Raw genomic sequence first — 20,733 nt, 5'->3', positions numbered from 1 at the left:
CAGCTAATTTTTTCTATATATATATTTTAGTTGTCCAGATAATTTCTTTCTATTTTTAGTAGAGACGGGGTCTCGCTCTTGCTCAGGCTGGTCTCGAACTCCTGAGCTCAAACAATCCACCCGCCTCGGCCTCCCAGAGGGCTAGGATTACAGGCGTGAGCCACCGCGCCCGGCCCAGACACCAATATATTAATATAACAATATGTAGGGGCAGGAGGAGAAGTGCAAAAAAATCAATAAAATGATAATAAGAGATAAATAATACATCTAAATTTCAGATAAGGATAGGATTAGGAGTACAGTTTGAGCCAAAAATAAGGAAAAAAAAAAAGAGACAGAAAACAAAGTGTAGAAATAAATAATCTGTAGCAAGGAAGGAGATCAATAAGAAAGTTTACATGAGTAGGTTAGACTTCTCTTTTCTTAGTAAATTAGGGAGTGGGGAGACTAAAAGAATGGGCAAGTTGCAAGGCACAGAGAAGACTGAGATGAAGGGGAGGAAATTGAAGGTATGTATAAGTCAGGAATTAAGGCTCAAGAGGTTGGGCCAAAAGGACTATAAAAAAAGGGAGGATGAGGCAGAAAAGCAGAAATGAAAGCTAAAAGATGGGTAGAAGTGGGGTGATATTTAAAGGGAAGGGGAATGGGTGTTGAAGAGAACAAACTGAAGAATAAAGCTATAGAATGGCTGATATGAAGGGTTGCTGAAGAGTGAGCTTGGAGACCCCCAAATAGGCCAGAGGGAAGTGAGAATGAAGCAGGCATGGGATAACCATACCTACCACCTATCTGAACTGGGAACAAGGAAGTGTCAATCAATATGTGGTAAAGTTCAGACTCACTGTAGGTGACGAAGTGGGAGAATCAACAATAAAAGCAGCTGTGGTCAGAAAAAAGAAATCTCGAGTTCAAAACTATGGCTCCTAGGAGCTAAGGGAACAAGATGAGCAGGTAAGTTCATTTGACCTTATAATAGAATCTGGAAGGTTGAGATGGTGCAATATTATTAGTAAGGAGATGAAAATATAGACAGATTAGTGACATTTAAAAAGCAATACTTCAATAACTAAAACATAGGAAGTTCTGAAACCAGTAATACACGAAGATATGCAAAATAATATCTGTACTGATCATCTATAATAGTTAGGGAGTCAGTACATTTAAATTTAAGTGAAGGGGATATACAGAAATTCAGTTTTATGATAAAAGATAAGCTGAATTAGAATTTGCTTTATTAACGGACTCTTTAAAATAATTTATGATAAATTTCTTAATAGTAAAGTTGCCCATTAAGTTAGTAGATTGTTACTTACCATATACACAATCTTCTAGAACATTTGTACAGTACATTTATACCATATTTCATTTCTCCCCTTGAGTAGCTTCTCAATTGGGAAATACTCCAACCAGGTTTCCTCACTGTCCCTTCTACAGCACCAAAGGATGTCTGGAAGGCTACAGATCATTGGCCTTATCTATCGAAGTCTCTTGATTTCACACATCTCTATCTGAATCACTCAGGCTCTCACAGACATGCTAGCTTCTAACTACCTGCCCATACCTTGGATTAGGCTACTTATCGGATCTACTTGACTAATATCACACTTGCTATTCTGATCTATTTATTCAACTGGTTCCAACTTCACTGCTCACCCTGATGCTGAAGGTTGCTTATATATCCCTTAAAAGCCACCTGTTATTAACCCTCAAGTCCAGCTAACTCTAAGAATATACCTATTTCTCCAAGATGTGGTTGTCATCTGCCTTGCTATTTATAGTTCTCACACAAACACTCCTCACTCTGGGCATGATCCAGTCTGATACTCTGGAACTACACACTGCCTAACATATAATCTTTCAAAAAACAAGGAAACTCCTCAGCATTCAGAGAACTATCCAATATAGAAGGTTCTTGTTTACCCATTTACACACACACACACACAAAATGAAGTCTTGTTTGAATTATCTGATTTTACCCTAATTTATACTGATAAGAGTACAATACTAAAGGCAGTAAGTCCTTTCTTTCACCACTTCTAATCCAAAATTTCCCTGAAAAGAGGGAAAGAGGAAATGCAATCAACAAGATATTTCATTTTTAAAAAACTTTAGTTAACCACAGGAAAAATTTAACAATATAATCTGCATCAAGACTAAGATTTGCAGTTCTAAATAAAGTACATATTTGATTCTCTCTTAATGGTAGAGATTAAAAAAAGCACACACTCAAAACAAAATACTCCATGTAACACAAATCTACTAAAAACATACTTGCAGTTTTAGCTTCTCTAAAAGGATATTCAGCCAGATGTCATGGCTCACACCTGTAGTCCCAGCACTTTGGGAGGCCGAGGCAGGAGGATCATCTGAGCCCAGGGGTTTGAGATCAGCCTGGGCAACATAGCAAGACCCTGTCTCTACAAAAAATTAAAAAATTAGCCAGGCGTGGTGGGGCGCACCTGTAGTTGTAGCTACTCAGGAGGCTGAGGCAGGAGGATCGCTTAACCTCAGGAGTTTGAAGGTGCAGTGACCTATGCTAGTGCCACTGCACTCCAGCCTGGGTGACAGAGTAAGACCCTGTTTCTAAAAAATGAAAATAAAAATAAAAAGGATGTTTTATATAGGCTACATATGCCTCCCATCCACCATCGATGAGAGAGAACAATATTACACAAGAAGAATATGGATAAATAAAATCCCATTAAAATAAACTTCAAGAAGGGAACCCCCAAATTCATCCTTGGGTTCAATTAGCCACTTCTCCCTTGATGCTCCTAAAGCACAGGTAAAAGAATTCTATCTTATTCCATTCTAGCAGGCAGAGACCTGTTTTATATATATAGATGTAACCCTAGTATCAAAGACCAGCAGGTAGCAAATATGCAAATATTCGTTATGTAATAAAATAGCCAGGATGTTAATTACAACCATTCCCATTCAAATTATTAGAAAGAAAACAAAATATACAACGTCTGGAAGTCAACAGCTGAAGACTTACCATAGAGTTTAAAAATATAAATAGTATAAACCAGGGGCAGTGGTTCCCAAATTCTGATCATTGTATAATGGAACTGCACTGATTAACAGTGGATTTTGTAATAGGTAAAGCCCAAAACAACAGTTTATTTTTATTTCAGGCTTACATGAAGTCCATGAAATCCATATTAATGATCAACTGGGATAGTGAGGCGGCCAGAGACAACTCAGGCTGACAGAAGTTCAGCTCTATTTGGTCTACCATTTCCAGAGTTGTTCTGGCAAACACCACCTAACCAGCAGGTGGGGAAAATTGAGGATCTCTCAAGGGAGGTTTGTATTTGCCAAAGCTGAAGTAATACTCAACACTCCTGCTTAATATCCTATGGCCAGATTTCAATGATATGGCTATCCCAAATGAGGGGCTGGTAAATGTGAGTTGGGTCCTGGGAGAAAAGGAAACAAGCTTTGTGAAGCAGGGGCATTACCCCAGGTGATCCTCTTTCAGCAGGTCTAATGGGACCCCAAGAATCTCTATTTAAGCTTGCCAAGTGATTCCACCATACACCCAAGTTAGGAAATAGTGGCTTAGAAAGTAAAGAGCTTGGGGCAAACAGGAAAAACAATTCCATGGAAAAGTTTAAAACAATATATTAGATAAAAAGAAAACTATAAGGTGATGAGAAAGTGAGGCTTCATGCCTTAGAGAATACAGGTGCAACTTGGAAAATTCTTTCCTGCTTTTGGCCTGTGATAGCAGTCACTCATGGCCTCCCTCCTAACTCCAGTAGCTTCTTCTCAGGCTTTTTTTCCTCCACTTACTCCATATTCTCCATTATACCCTGCTTGGCTATGAGCTTTTATCATTCTTTGAGTGACATCGTTTGCTTTAATTACCACCTAAAAGCACTTTTCTTTGAGCCCAGCTTCACATTTAACTGCCTACTATAACAATGCTTCCCCATTTAGATGTCCCACTAGGACCTCAATATATCCAAAACTGAATTCATCTCACCTTTAAACCAGCTCCTCTTCTAGCATGTTCTTTCCACTTAGACCCTCTAGTCAAAACCCTAGGAGTCATTAAAGATTCATTCTTCTCCTTCAGCCCCTATAATCCAGTCAGCAAGTTCCAACAATTTTACCTCCTAAATATCTCTGAAATTCATCCCCTTTGCCAGTGTCTTAGGTCAAACCCTCTCTTTTCGAATGGATAGAACTTCCCACCAGTTCCCCTTCCTGCAGCTTCACCCTCAACACCAATCTACATTCTACACTATCTTCCTGAATTCATTCAAAATACAAATTTGGCACTGATTCCCTGCTTTGGATCTTTCAGCGGCTCATCACTGCTTTCAGAATAAAGTTCCAACTCCTTAGAATTCAGCACACAGGATCTTCATGATCTGGGCCCTCTCTCCAACAGGGTCATCTCTTGACACTCCAAGCTCCCGTGTTGCCACTATATTTACTTCTTGACAGTTCTCCAAAGACATTCTTTCATCCTTTGGAGTCTGATATGGCACTCGATGCACAATAAAATCAGAGTCAGTCAAATGAATGTATAAGCAGTTATGTTGCATTTGGGATGACACACATGTAGCTAACTGGAACTATCAAACAGACTGTCAGAGAGATTAGAGTTTAGGTGAAAACCCAAAACCTGAGCCACAGATTTAGGAATCACCATAAAAGAAACAATATTTTGGAAATCGTGAGAATGAAGCACTGCTGACAATAATACCATCTTTGGCTGAAACCAGGGATTTTTCCTCCTAAACTTTTATTATACTCAAATAGCTACACTGCCCAAGATGAGGACTAGTATTTAACATCCATGTTTAAGAAACTAACAATCAACAAACTAGGAAAAGAAAGGAATTTCCTCAACCAAATAAAAGCTTATGAAAAAAATCACAGCTACATTATATTTAATGTTGAAAGACAAATGATCACAAACAAGACAAGGATGTCCACTCTCACCACTTCTACCCAACATCATATTAATACTACAGGTTCTAGTCAGGGCAAGTAAGCTAGAGAAATAAAAACCATCTGGCTTGGAAAGAACAAAAAAATTATCTCAAGGCACAAATATAATCTTTATATAGAAAAACCTCAGGAATCCACTAAAAAACTATTAGTACTAATAAACAAGCTCAACTAAGTTGCAGGGTACAAGGGCAATATACAGAACCAACTATATTTCTGGACATTAGCAATCAACAATATGAAAATGAAATTAAGAAAAAACATCCATATAAAATAGCATTAAAAAATAGCAATTAATTTCACAAAAGAAGTCCAAAATTTGTACTCTGGAAACTACAAGCTATCACTGAATGAAAAATATCACCTAAATAACCTTAACAAAGGGAAAGCATCCAATGTTTATGGACTGAAAGACTTAATATTGTTAAGATGGCAACATTTCCCAAACTGATCTACAAATTCAATGCAACACCTATCAAAATTTCAACTCTCTTTTTGGCAGAAATTGACAAGTGGACGCTATAATTAATATGGAAATGCAAGTGACCCATAAAAGCCAAAATCTTGAAAAACAAGAAGAAAGTACGAGGACTCATATTTCCCAATTTCAAGCTTACTATGAAGTTACAATAATCAAGATAGTGTGGTACCTGGCATAGAGACAGACATAACAGACCAATGGAATAGAACTGAGGGTCTAGAAATAACCTCACATTTATATCCAACTGATTTGTGGTAAGGATGCCAAGACAATTCAACTGGGGAAAGAACAGTCTTTTCAACACATGGTACTGAGACAACAAGATTTCTACAAGCAAAATAAATGAACTCGAACTCCCACCTTATAGTATATAGAAAACTTAACTCAAAATGCATCACTTGACCTAAATGTATGAGCTAAAACTATAAAAATCTTTGTATTAGTTCCCTAGGGCTACCACTACAAATTCTGTGGCTTAAAACAACAAAAATTTATTCTCTCACAATTGTGAATTGTGGAAAGCAGAAGTCTGAAATCAAGGTGTCCTTTAAAACATTCTAGGAGAAAAATCCTTCCTTGTTTTTTCCAGCATCTGGTGGCTCCACGAATTCCTTGGCTTGGAACAGCATGACTCCAATCTCTGCCTTCATCTTCACATGGCCTTCTCCCCTACATGTCTGTGTCTACCTTCTCCTTTTCTGTCTCTGTTATTAGGATACTTGCCGTTTGGATTGAGAGGTTGCTTTAAGCCAGGATGATCTCAAGATCCTTACCTTAATTGCATCTGTAAAGACCCACTTTCCAAATAAGGTCACCTTCACAGGTTCCAGTGGATAGGACTTGGCCATATCTTTTGGGGGAGCTACTATTCAAACCATTACATTCTTAGGAGAAAACACAGAAGCTTCTTAACTTTGGATTAGGAAAGGATTTCTTAGATATAACAGCAGAAGCACATGCAACCAAGGAAAAAATATGTAAACTAAACTTCAACAAATTAAAACTTTTATGCTTTAAAGAATACCATCATGAAAGTAGGAAAACAACCTACAGAATGGCAGAAAATTCTTGCAAATCTCATATGTGATAAGGGACTTGTATCTAAAATATATAAAGAATTCCTACAACTCAGTAATGGTGATACTGTGAAACATATTTGGTCCTCCTCCCCATTTCCTGAAGGTTAAGCCTATCACCAATAGCCAATGATTTCATCAATCACATCTATATAATGAAACTTCCATAAAAACCCAAAAGGCCTGGATTCAGGGGGCTTCCAGGGCTGAATGCATGGAGGTTCCTGGAGGATGGTGTGCCCAGAGAGGGAGGGAAGCTCCTGCCTTTTCTCCCATACCTCACCCTATGCACCCCTTTCCATCTAGCTATTCATATGTATCCTTTTGTAATATCCTTTATAATGAGTAAACATAAAGCATTGCTCTGAATTCTGTGAGCTGCTCTACCAAATTCATCAAATCCAAGGATAGGGTAATGGGAACCCCAATTTATAGCCACTCATCAGAAGCACAAGTAAAACAGCCTGGGGCTTGCAACTGGCACAGCGGTGGGGAACCTGCAGCCTTAAGGCCACATGTGGCCTTCTAGGTCCTTAAGTGTAGCCTTTTGAACAAATCCAAATTTTACAGAACAAATCCTTTTATTTTTATGAATATACTTTTGTATGTTTTTATTTTATTTTTTAAATGAATGTATTTAAAATACCAAAGAATAAGATAAGATTCAACAAAATAATCCTCCCAGATTGACCAGCACAATCAGAACATTAGTAAACCATAAGGACTAAACTGATGGCTGCTACACTCATGATTTAGTTCTAACTTCCCCCACCTGACTAGCACCACTACTGCACGAGGCTGGTTGGCAAGAGTTTATTGGGGTCGAGTACACCAGTCTGTTCAGCTTTTGACAACAGCGCACTGTGTTTCTGTTTGAAGAGGAATTTGTGAACAGTTGCCCAGCTCGACAGTATTTTTTAATTGTCTCCTTAACAGCCCATTCTGTCAAAGACAACCAAGAGAACGCTGAAGAAAATATTTTTTAATGAGGATTGGGAATTGCAGTATTATATTGCTTCTGCTAAAGATAAGATGATTTGCTTGCTTTGTGATACTGCAGTATCAATATTAAAGAAAGTCAATGCTCATCAGCATTGTAACACTATTAAGGAACACAAATATTTTAAATTAGAGGGAGTGGTGCAAAAGGTTGTACTGCAGAAATTAAAAGATGAAAAGCAAAGACAATTCTTTCAAGCAGCAATAAGACCTAGAAATGATGCCACTGAAGCAAGTTATAAAGTAGCTTATATACTGGGGGGAGGGGGCGGAGGGAAGCCATTCAGTGATGTAGAAGTTGTGAAAAAAATGCACCATCAAAGTTGTAGGATGCTTAGACCCTGATAACATTTCAAAGTACAAACAACTGCCTCTCTCAAGGAGAACCATAAATGATCAACAGCATGAATTAGGCCTCCACTTAACAGAACAACTTCGTGGAATACTTCAAAAGGAAAATATACATCATTCAATTGCTTTGGACAAATCAACTGATAGTAACTTGGCTCATTCTGGTCATAACAGAAGATTTTCTTTGCTACAAAGAGTTACTCGATTTGGGCACTCTTACAAACAGAACATGGGAAATAGATACCTTCAACAACTTTCAAGATAAATGTCATGAATTTGGACTGAATTTGATAAATTTAGTGAGTGTATGTACAGATGGGGCACCTTCCATGACAGGAAAATATGAAGGGTTTATTGCACAGATTAAAAAAAGTATTAATATTAACAGATCCAGATGCTCTCATTTCTTTTCATTTTATCTTGCACCAGCAAAATCTCTGTGCTAAAGCTATTATTTTAAGTGACACTTTGCAACAAGTTATAAGTATTGTTAACTATACTCCTGCAAATGCAACACTGCGTCATTGTTTAGTAGCATACTAAAATTGAACTGTGAGGTATTCAGTGCGGATTTGCCTTATCATTCTAAAGTGAGCTGGCTATTGCAGGCAGATGACATTTTAAAGCGATTGTTTTGATGCTAAGAAAGATCCAACTGAAATGTGGAAAAATGCAGAATACCCAAACCTTTGACAATATATCCCAAAAAATGCTTTCTTGCCGTTCAACCACTTATTGCTACGAATCTACATTCTCCTACCTAACCCAAATCAAGACATTCTTAAAGTCACAAATGACTGATCCCCATCTAGAGAATCAATTGAAACTGCAGACCTCCATGCTGCAACCAAATATTCAAATGTTTTCCAACAAAAAGCAGACATAACAAAGTCATTAAAAGGTTACTTTTAAAATTAACATAGTTTTCATTTTTTGAAATTAAGTACATAGTAAGTTAGATTGTTACAAAATAATGTACATTTTGAAGTATATCTAATTGAAGTTTCTTGAATATGGCCTTATTTGATTACAGCTATTTAATAAATTAATGTGGACTTCCAACATATGCTAAGTGAATGAAGTCAGACACAAAAGGCCTTATATTTTATGATTCCATTTATAAGAAATATCCAGAATAGATAAATTCATAGAAACAGAAAGTAGATTAGTGGTTGCCAAGATCTGGGGGGAGGGGAAATGCAAAGTGATTGCTAATGGATAAGAGGTTTGTTTTTGTAGTAGTGAAAATACCCTGGAATTAGATGGTGATAATGGTTGCACAGTTCTGTGAATACACTAAAAACCACTGAACTGTACCCTTTAGGAGCGTGAATTTTATGGTATGTAAATGTTACCTCAATTTTTTAAAGTATATGACCTCTTTGGGTATTTTATCTCAAAGAAAACTTTTTAATGGAAATCTTATTTTGTAGTTTGTTTCTGCAAACTGATCTAAAACAGCAGTTACAAACTGGTTCCTTACTAGCCCCCTTTTTTAAAACCTCAGTATTGGCTGGGCGTGGTAGCTCACACCTGTAATCCCAGCACTTTGGGAGGCTGAGGCAGGAGGACCACTTGAGTTCAGGAGTTTGAGACCAGCCTAGGTAACACAGTGAAAATCTGTCTCTACAAAAAATCTTAAAAATTATCTGGGTATGGTGGCACGTGCCTGTACTCCCAGCTACTTGAGAGGCTGAGGTGAGAGGATCACGTAAGTCTAGGAAGTCAATGTTACAGTGAACTATGATTGTACCACTACACTCTAGCCTGGGCCAGAGTAAGATCCTGTCTCTAAAAAAAATAATAATAATAATAATAATAAAACCACAGTGTTAATTGTTGTCAATTGTAGTTACCAACTTGCAAACATTTACAAACACCTATAATGATAGATGCTGCATAACAATCTGGATTTCTGACTTTCTAAAAAATCAAACACACTTGTTTCTAAAACTACTAGGCACACCTGCACTGCAACAATGGCCTGGAGCTGAGCAGCAACTAACATACCTGATCCTATTTGCCATGATTTCTACCCCTCCCTATTGTCTTCTAAACACTGAAGCCAAGTGTCAGTTGCCATTTAGCTTCCCAGTTGTGAGTTTGTGATCCCTAATCTAAATAAAGACTTTCTAACTTTCTTATTAGGATGTACTGCTGATAAATTAAAATGTAATCATGGATCATTACATTTCTACTAACTGCAAAGACAAAAATGACAGTGATACCTGTTTAAAAAAAAACCCTGCTATTGGTACAAATTCATGTTGCATAAACTAAAGTGAAATAATTCAGGAAAAAAAACTCAAGTTATTGGTTGGATATGAGAACAAATTGTTTCATTTACTGATCAATGATTTTATATTTAAACCATCTAGAACTTTCCTGATGTTTACGCAAAAAAAAAAAAAAACCAACCCCTTCTCATTTGTAGCTTCTATGTATTAAACTCTAGTTTGCAAAGCTAGAAGAAAACAAAATACAAGGTAAATACGGAAATAGACCTTGAAAAGTAAGAGTTTACTACTTCCTATCTCAAGTGTATATAAGGCTTTTGAGCTAAAAGCTACGTTAAGTACCTCAAGCTTTAAAATTCTGTGTACTTTTCCAGATCTTCTCCTTTACTCCAAATAAAGTAATTCATCTAGCTGAACTGCTTTTCCTGTAGATGGAAAAGGTTAAGTGTATTTGCATTCCATTTCATTTTTACCATCACTTCTAATGGCAAACAAAACATCAACATATAAGATGCCTTCTAAACACAGCTATTCCCTTTAAACTAGGCAAAACCAAACTCATCACGCAGTTTTCCAAAAAAACAGACCAGATGGGCCAATTACTTAGTAGTTTAGAGGTAAACCTCAATGTTCTTTTTCTTCCTCTGAGCCATGCTCTTTCATTAACTTGTCCAAGTATCTTCGAGTTTACAAGTGACATTTTTAAAGCTCAATATTACCCAAGTATTAATGGATATTATATAAAACTGGAGTAGCACCATAATTGCTTCATAATTTAAATTCCTAAATATATCAATGCAAAGGTGCAACTAGATTTAATGTCCAACTGAAAACAATCCTGTTTGTGTTTAAACCTGATGGTGAATGAAACAGGATGCTCCCTAAAAGTTCACCAAATTCCTTATGCACAGTAATGTAAATCACAAAAATAACTTTTTCAAAAATGTAGGACTAGAAAAAAAGGAAAACAAGCAATCATTACGTCAATCATTAATAATGGAAGCAGACTGGTAAAGATTAGTGGAAAACCTAGATCTCGAGTTTCACACCATTAAGAGTATAACATACATTAATAGTACAGGGATCAGCAGGATATGGTTTATGCTTTAACTAAGCTTTACCTTTTATTCTTTACCAGTGCTGTCTCATAGAACTTTCTGCAATGACATAAATGTTCTAATGTCTGTCCTGCTGAATAAAATAGCCAATAGATACACGTGGCTACTGAACACTTGACATGTGGCTAGCAAAACTAAGGAACTAAGCTGAATTTCAATTAATTTAAATTTAAATTGCCACATGTGGCTAGTGGCTATTTGACAGCACAGTTCTATAATTTCAAATACAAGGTATAAACTCGACTGAATAGTTTTTGAAAGTATCATGCCCTGATATTAAAACCAGCTAAAACCCTCCTGATACCAAATGATACACAAAGTCAACGATCAGCCTAAACATACAATAAAATTCACTTATGAAATGAAAATTTATAATATTAGATTCAGAATTTAAGGTACAATATTTACCGAGATAATATAAAAAGTATGTCTCAAGTTTTTCCCCACTGTTTTTGCAAAAGGGGTACTCACTTTCAGCAACTCAGTTTCCCAAAGCATGCAAGTTACTTTCCCTTCAAATCTGTTCAATATCTTCTGTTCAGAAAAACAAATGGCAAAAATAAGTTCTCTGTACTAATAATTTCCTCGCGACTTGGTAAATTTCACACGTTAATTTTCCTTTTCCTTAAAGGAGAGAAAACCATGTTTGGAAGCTTCTGCGCCTCCTGAAAGCCTTATTATCTATCTACCCTGTTTTCAGATGTACGAATCATTCAAATATAGCTGCGATTTTGTTCCTATACACAAAGTATTTTTTCATTCCCATAGTGTCACAAGTCTTTCTGGCACTTTGTATTTTTTGACCAGTTCTTTTTAAGTCAAGAAAAGTAACCAAGATGGTGCACAAAATGACAAACGAAAACAAGTCTCGGAACTTGCACATTGAGTTACTACTCCCTAAGCAGAATCAACTGCCTTTAACCCGGAGAGAGTGTGCCTCGAACAATCCAGCGAAGCAAACAGAAAAGCAAGGTCGTGACCCTAGGTCACGGCCGCCAGCACCGCTCCCGCCCAGCAGCGGGAAGCCACCTGTTAGGCCAAAGCCTCACCTGGCAGGAAAGAGGAGGCGCCTACCCAGCAGCTCGCCGGACGCGAGGGCGGCTAGCTTGGAACCCGCCCCTCTCGCTGCAGTGGCTGGACCCCCGACGGCACGTGGGCTTCACCCGGGCCCGGCTGCTCTGACAGGCGGGTCGTCCGCGGCCCCCGGCCCGCCGCCTAGCGCCGGAGGGCAGGACCCCCGATTCCTTCGCACGCACCCCGCCGAGCGGGCGCTCAGGCGGCCCACACTGCCCTCCGCCCTGCTTCCCTTTCTCCCCCGGCTGCGCGATCCCGCCCTGCAGCCCCTCACCTACCTGGTCGCGGAGTTTGAGGAACGCCATGGCGGTCGCCTCCGTGCCCACTCCAGCCTGCGCCGCCGCCCGGCCCACCGCTCCCGCCCCAGTAGCCTCGGCCGCTGCCTGGGGCCGGCGGGTCGGCGGCCGGCTGCCCTGAAGAGACCGCGGGCAGGGGGCGGCGCCGCCTCCCCGGCCGCCCGCCGCCGCCGCCGAGAGGTGAGGAGCCCGGCCGGTCCCGCCTCCTCCTCCTCCGAGGACTCCCCGCCCTTTTCCTTCCTTTCTTTCTCTCTCCCTCGGCAGCCTAGCCACGCAGCCCCCGCCGCCGCCGCTGCCGCCGCCTCCTCACGCCCCCTTCCCGAAATACCCTGGCAGCCCCCGCGGCCGCGCCGTTCCAGCCCGCGGCAGCAGCGGCATCCAAACTCCACTCCACAATATTACCACCACCGTCCGCCGCGATTGGCGGCCGCGCGGGGGAGAGGCCAGAGTAAGCCGAGCGCCCATTGGCCACGCCGCCGCGCTCGTTCGTGCCCCCCTCCCGCGGAGGGAGGGGGCGGGGAGGAGGAAGCGGCGAGGGGTGGGCGCTGAGCCGCAGCGCGGGCGGGGCGGGGGAGTGGGGAGGGGAGCGCGGCCCGGGGAGGGGCGCCCAGGTGTCGCGGCTCCTGGGCGCGCGCCGCAGGCGTGGTGGGCGGAGCCCGGGGCTGGAGGTGGGGGACAGAAAGGGGAGAGAGGCGGCTAACGGCCGGGAATTCGCACGTGGAGGTAGAGTGCAGACGCTTCCCGAAGCCCAGGGAGGATTAAGGAGCCAGGTTGGGGGCCGGAAGGAAAGTGAGAGCCGGGCACCTGGGGGCTGCTGTCTTCCTGGGAGTGGCGAGGGGAGAGGGGTGAAGCGGGATCGCACGCGGAGGGAGAGTAAGAATGCGCCCCTGGGTGTGGGGAGGATGAAGGAGCCGAGGGAGAGGGGTAAGATGTGGTCGCAGGGTGGGCTGCTGCCCTCCCGGCGGCGGGCAGGGCTGGAGGGGAAGGACGGGTGATGTCGGCACTCTGGGCGGAAGGGCGTCGTCTCTGCAGCTGAACAGGTTGTGGACGCCGGAGCCTTTATCTGCCTGCAGTCGCAATCGGAAGCAAGGTTGTGTGTGGTTCTCCCCTTGAAAACCATCCTGCTAGGGTTGCTTTGCCCCTCCCCTCTTTCTTCTTTGGCTTCTGAAGGGGTTTGCCTCCCACTCGAGAGAATCAATTTTTTAAAAAAAGATGTACAGGATTTCCAATAAATAGCATCCTTGGATGTAGGAGAAGAGGAATGACTCCCTCACCCTGCCCCACACACGCCCACGCCACCCCACAGCTCTAAAACGGCTTTTCTTTCTCAGGCAGCCGCGCGCTGTTACCATTCCAGGCTTGTGTGGGAGAAGACTGTGGTGCGCGCCTGTCTGTGCGCCCGGGCGGCTCCAGCCCCTGGTTTATAAAAGGTACAGATGGTTAGGAAGCAAACGTGTGACGTCAGGCTTGGTTTTAAAAGTCCCCCTTTTGCTACATCAGTTGTGTCTCTTGGGACAGACTTTATTTAGAAAATCGATCTGAGCCTGATGGCAGTCTAGAGAAATGGGGATCTATGTCAGGACTGTCAGTTTATTGTAATGCTGCACTTATAACAAAAAACTTGTTTGTAACCATGTGAAAATGAAGAGTGAGAGATCAAAAACATTGCTGATTAACTAATATTAAATACTGCAACCCTTCAGATATTCTTTGACATACACCTGCTATGATTTTATTGAAACAGTTTCTTAAAATTATATTCCTCATCATAAATGATATCTTCTACTTAAAATGGAGGAATTCCCATAACTGTGGGCTAACAATCATTATGAGATAAAAAGGAAGTCACAGTGCTCTTTGCATTCTCTTCAGTACTTCTTTCCCCTTTACTTCAACTCCAACAGATAAAATAGGGATACTATTTGTCACCCCACTCCTTATCAGTTCAGTGAGGCTGAATGAGTTAATGTGAAAGCGTTTGAGTTCTCTAAAACAAAGGTGTTGTGATATTACTATTTTGTGATTACAAGTCACCTTTGTAAATGATTACCCATGTGCTGTATCCAATAGAGTTCTAGCTTAGTTAAGGAGTGTAAGAATTTACCGTCATTCATACCTAAGCCTGTTAAGCACTATGGATTTTGAGCTAGGAATTAATACATACTCCCCCACCCCAATAATCTGTCCTGTAGGTTAAAATTTAGAATTTAAAAGCACAACAGGAACTTGATTAGGAACATGGCAAAGATTAACTGTTGGGAGAATGCAAGTGCTTTTGAGAGTATGAATTTAAATTATGGACTGAATATGCATTTTAATAGGTTTTATGATTGAAGCTAATGAAACTTCAAGGCTCTTCTGAAATTTTCTAATTAACAAAAATTAGTGGAAATGTTTCATAGTGTACCATCTCTGCATTATAGTAGGCTCTGAGCTCTCCTGATAGAGGATGCTTCAGACCTAGCTGGGTTCTCACCCTTCTCTACCCTGAACACCATTTAACCTCTCTGTGTCTCAGTTTCACCATTCAGAAAAAACTAAGTTTAACATTACCTGGCCTACTCATCTTACACAGTCAAATAAGATAATGATATGAAAGGCTGTGGGAACTCTGAAGTACCACTCAAATTTAATATTATTATTACAGCAACTACATTTCCATAGCTGGTGAGAGGGTAACAGCTATTTATTTTGAAAAATAGGAATAAAAAGTTTATATAATCAAGCAATAAAATAAGGACCCTGTTCAAATTCTGATAATATTTTAAAATCATTATTATAAGGTTATTCCTGCTTATTATAAAATATTCAAATATTAAAGGAATCCATGGCACAAAAAATGACCATATCATCAAAGCCAGGGGGGCCAGAAACTTAAATGTTGTCAGTAATCTGTTTTTCTCCCTCTTTACCTATTTCCTATTTTCTGCATGTCACTTTTATTCACCCTTACTACAGCCAGCAGCTCAACTCACACATTTTAAGTACTCTGCAATCATAAAAAGAAATGAGCCAATATTCCTGACAGATCTCAAGTAATGACTAATTGCTTGGGCTAGACTCATGTGCCCATACCTCAGACAATAATTACTGCAAGGTACTATAGTTGATAAGACCCTCCATTCAGAATTCATGTCTAAAAGGTAGACATGAAGGAGAAAGAGAAGGAAAGATGTCATACAAATGTGGCCACCAGGGAAATTACTGTGAGCCAGGCAGCCACACCAAATTTTATTTGCTGTGCTATTACATATTGGGTACTTGCTTAACACCTTATCTGCTTTACTTCATTTATGTTTTTTGTTAATCTTTTTATGTTGGGAAATGGACTCAGAGAAGTTAAGTGTTCCCAGAGTTACCTGGTATTCTCAAAGTTAATCAATGGCCAGGCCTGGAGGCATAAGGGCCTTGAAAGCCAGTAGAGTAGCTTTTGTGGTAGGAAATAGACAACTGTCGAGGGCTTTTGAGCCAGATAATCTTATAAAAATCTATCTTATAAAAATGAGTTTTACAAAGGGCCTGAAATACATAGAAAATGCATATGATAGACTGCCAAAGCAGCAAAGGTAAGTTCAGGGACTTAGAGAATAGAATTAGAAAACCCAACATATATCTAAAAGAGTTTTTGGAGGAGAGAAAATAGAGAACGGAGGAGAGGCAATATCCGTAGAGATGATGTCTGAGAATTTTTCAGACTTGAAGAAAAACATGAGTAATCAGATCAAAGGAAGATGCTAAGTCTCAAACAGAATAAATTTTAAAAATTGAGACCTGTACATAGTAGTGAAATTACAGAACAATAAACAATAAAAAAAAAAGTTAGAAGTTACCACTGAGAGAAGTCAAATTTTACTCTAAAAGGAATGACTCTCATCCTGCCAGCAGATTTATCAGCAACAATAAGTGACAGAAGATGATAGAAAATATCTTCAAACTACTGGGAAACCATTACTGAGAAACTAGAATTCTATACCTAGCTAAATCATCTTTCAAGAGAAAGAACAAAATAAACACATTTTCAAAATTTGGACTTACATATACCCATTAAAAGAAATCCTAAAGAATATACTCCCAGCAAGAAAAAAGCTGAACCCAAAAGAAAGAAGTAAAATGGGAGAAGAAAGGATAAATAAATTAGCAAATTTTTGGTGAATCTAAATCAGTACTTTTTAAGTGTTAGCATTTTGGAATTTAAAAACCAGGTGAAATTAAAATATTAAGCCTTAAAAATATGTAGATGATGGGAGGAGGGAGTTCTGAGTTAAAGTATTCTAGACTTTTATTCAGAAGGACTGAAATATTCCTTAACTTTAGAACTTGACAAGTTATTAGTTAAGATTCTTTGTTGTAAATAACGGAATCCATGCAGGAATTTCTTAAAATGATAACAGTCATTGGAAGAACTAGAAAAACAAGCTTGAGCTAAACTAGAAAAAATGCCCTAAACATTTCAAAACTAGCATGATAAGGAAACTGCTGCTGCTCTCATCAAGCACCAAATATCAGAAACTCACCTTTTCTTCCTTTGCCCCTGCTGCCAGGATCAATACTAATTCTGTGTCAGGAACTTGCAACCAGGGAAGTGGAAGCTGTGTGCAGAGCTTGTGTCCTCACATGCCTTATATTTCCATGCGTGCTTCTGGTTACCAGAGCCTATGTCACAGTCCTGCATCCTAGCTGCAAGAGAGGCAGGAAATTTAAATCTCGATTCTATACCAGGGAGAAAGGACCTATATCCAGGGAATTATCCCAAATATAGAAGGGTTATTTAAAAGATCATGGCAACCTCGAATGTGACAGAGTCCTTTACTGATAGGCATGTTAAACATTTAAAGGTGTGCACAAAAATAAGAAAAATACAATGTAAAACTTCTAAACCAACAGAGGGAAGAAAATGGCCTATAGAAAACTTAGTTAATGGATTAGTAGGGAAAAAAGAAGAAAAAGAAAAGCAAATTAACAGCATGGTAAGTAGGAAACTCAAGTAGGATTGTAGAAAGAAGTCCAAGTATATTGTTAATCACCATAAATAAAAATGGACTAGATCTGTCTACAAAACCTGTGACAACGACAAACACATTCAGACTGGATTTAAAAAAAAAAAAAACTGCTAGTGCTATTTATGAGATACGTGCTTAGAATAGATTGTCAAAAAGTTTAGGGAAGGGATTAAAAAAGAACTATATACTAAGAAAATATTAACCAAAAGACTGTTCGTCTAAATAATATTAATATCAAACATAAGAATTTAAGGCAAGAAATATTTATAGGAATAAACAAGTAATATGTAGTAATCATAAAAGAAAGAACCACCAAGAAGATAGACAGTCAAGAACTTGTGTGTATTTAATCACATAAAGCAAAATTTGATTGAGCTACTTAGATAAATTGGCAAATGTACCATCAAAACTAATAGACAAGCAGAGAAAGGGTTGAATACCATAAAATCAATAAACTTTATATCATGTGAGATTATATGCACACACACACATATATAATCAAAAGTAAAAAAAAGAAGTCTACACCATTCCCCCAAGACACTAAGTCCAGCCATTTTACAGGTGAATTTTATCAAACTTACGAGAGAAAAATGCTTTTCCTTTATTTTGTTTCCCAAAGTAGAAAAACCAAAACCAAATGTATTCATATTAGCACCAAGACTCCTAATGCAGCAGATGCTTCTCAGACACCATGTGTTCCAACCCAAACCTTGGACATCCAATTTTTGAAAGTGCAGTTATTTCAACATTAGGCCCATTCAGAACCCATTTCACTTCTTCAAAAGCTTTCTCCCACCACCGCACAAAAGCTTTTTTGAGAGGATCTCTACTTAACTGCTACAAGTATCTCTCTGCTGTGACAGCTTTTCTGTGTTTGAAATATATGGAAAATACATATAATAGAGTGCATAAGAAAAAATATGCAACAATTATATACATAGTATGATATAAACTCTATACAAACAAAAAATAATTATCTATTAATAGAAAAAACTAAAAGACCAGAAGAAAGTATACCACAATATTAAATGAAGTTATGTCTGAATGACAGAAATATAAGTTATTTCTTCTGTTTCTGTATTTTGCATATTTTCTTTAGTGAGAAATCATTTAAGTAGTTTCCAGGTATATTGGCTTTTTATATAAATTTAATTTTTTTGATGATTCCATTACTTCATTGGAATAAAAAAGACATGACCCATATAGAAAAAAACTATTGGAATGGGAAAAGAAATTCTAACTAGATCAATAAGTACATTAAATGTGAATAAACTAAACACCACCACTTAAAAGGCAAATATCAGACTGAATAAAACAGCAAAACCCTACTCTGTGTTGCCTACAAGAGATACATATAAGATTTAAAGACATAAGTAGGTTGAAAGTGATAGATGGGAAAGATATAGTGTGCAAACAGTAACCATAGGAGATCTGGATTGGTTATACTAATATCAGACAATATAAACTTAAAAATATTAGTAGAGACAATTTTATTTGTTTGTTTGTTTTTTGAGACAGGGTCTCACTCTCTTGCGTGGGCTACAGTGCAGTGGCATCATCATAGCTCACTGCAACCTCAAAGTCCTGGGCTCAAGTGATCCTCCTGCCTCAGCCTCCTGAGTAGCTGGGACTACAGGCATATGCCACCACACCCGGCTAAGGTAGAGACATTTTTTTTTTTTTTTTTTTTGAGACAGAGTCTCACTCTGTTGCCTGGGCTAGAGTGAGTGCCATGGCGTCAGCCTAGCTCACAGCAACCTCAAACTCCTGGGCTTAAGCGATCCTACTGCCTCAGCCTCCTGAGTAGCTGGGACTACAGGCATGCGCCACCATGCCCGGCTAATTTTTTCTGTATATATTTTTCATTGTCCATATGATTTTCTTGCTATTTTTAGTAGAGACAGGGTCTCGCTCTTGCTCAGGTTGGTCTCGAACTCCTGACCTCGAGTGATCCACCCGCTTCGGCCTCCCAGAGTGCTAGGATTACAGGCGTGAGCCACCGCGCCCGGCCGGTAGAGACATTTTGATAAAGGGTCAATACAACCAGAAAATACAGCCATTATAAATGTTATGTAAAAACTGTCTCCCCAAAATGGATAAAGCAAAACTGGTAGAAATGAAAAGAGAAATAGACAATTCATCACATGTAAAGATTTTATAAGAAAACAATCCCGTTTACATTAACAGAAAAAAAATACTTAGGAGTAATTTTAAACAAGGCGGTGAAAGACCTGTACACTAAAAGCTATAAAACATTGATGAAAGAAATGGAAGAAGACACAAATATTATTTCTATTTAGAAAGATATCTTGTGCTCATGGGTCAGAAGAATCAATATTGTTAAGATGTCCATACTACCCAAAGCAATATACAGATTTAATGCAATCCATATCAAAATCCAGATGGCATACTTCACAGAAACAGAAAAAAAAAATCTAAAGTTAAGGAGCTGTAAATGACCCCAAGTAGGCAAAGCAATTCTGAGAAAAAAGCAAAGCTGAAGGCATCCAACTTCCTGATTTAAAATTATGTTACAAAGCTATAATAATCAAAATAGTAAGGTACTGGCATAAATACAGAAACATAGACCAATGAATAGAATAGAGAACCCAGAAATAAATCCAAACATACATGGTCAACTAATTTTCGACAAGAGCACCAAGAAGACACAATGGAGAAGGAATGGTATTTTCAATAAATGATGCTGAGAATACTGGATTTTCACAAGCAAAAAAAGAAAAGAAATTGGACCCTTATATTACACCATACACAAAAATCAACTCAAAATGGATAAAAACCTGAACATAAGACCTGAAACCATAAAGCTCCTAGAAGAAAACACAGGAGGAAAGCTCCTTGATATTGGCCTTAGCAATGATTTTTAGATATCACACCAAAAGCTTAGGATACAAAATCAAAAATAAATAAATGGAACTACATCAAACTAAAAAGCTTCTATATAGCAAAGGAAACAGCAAAATAAAAAGGCAACCTACAGATTGGGAAAAAAATATTTGCAAACCATATCTCTGATAAGGAGCTAATATCTAAAAATTATGAAGTACTCACACAACTCAATAGCAAGAAAACATACAAACGGATTAAAAAATGGGCAAGGGACCTGAATAGGTAT

The 20,733-nt window shown here is 39.0% G+C and overlaps 1 protein-coding gene across 1 annotated transcript in view; it reads right to left on the bottom strand.

The window, feature by feature from the left end:
* Window positions 1-12,992, bottom strand: part of ANKRD28 (ankyrin repeat domain 28) — a 176,619-nt gene extending 163,627 nt beyond the window's left edge. Inside the window, exon 1 of the mRNA XM_045538353.1 lies at window positions 12,583-12,992. Within this exon, the coding sequence (XP_045394309.1) occupies window positions 12,583-12,609 (27 nt within the window). The 5' untranslated portion in view covers window positions 12,610-12,992. The remainder of the gene's footprint in view (window positions 1-12,582) is intronic.
* Window positions 12,993-20,733: the final 7,741 nt, after the last annotated feature.

The sequence above is a fragment of the Lemur catta genome, chromosome 1, assembly GCF_020740605.2.
Source record: "Lemur catta isolate mLemCat1 chromosome 1, mLemCat1.pri, whole genome shotgun sequence".
Taxonomy (NCBI): Eukaryota; Metazoa; Chordata; class Mammalia; order Primates; family Lemuridae; genus Lemur; species Lemur catta.
This window is presented reverse-complemented; position numbering and strand designations above follow the sequence as displayed.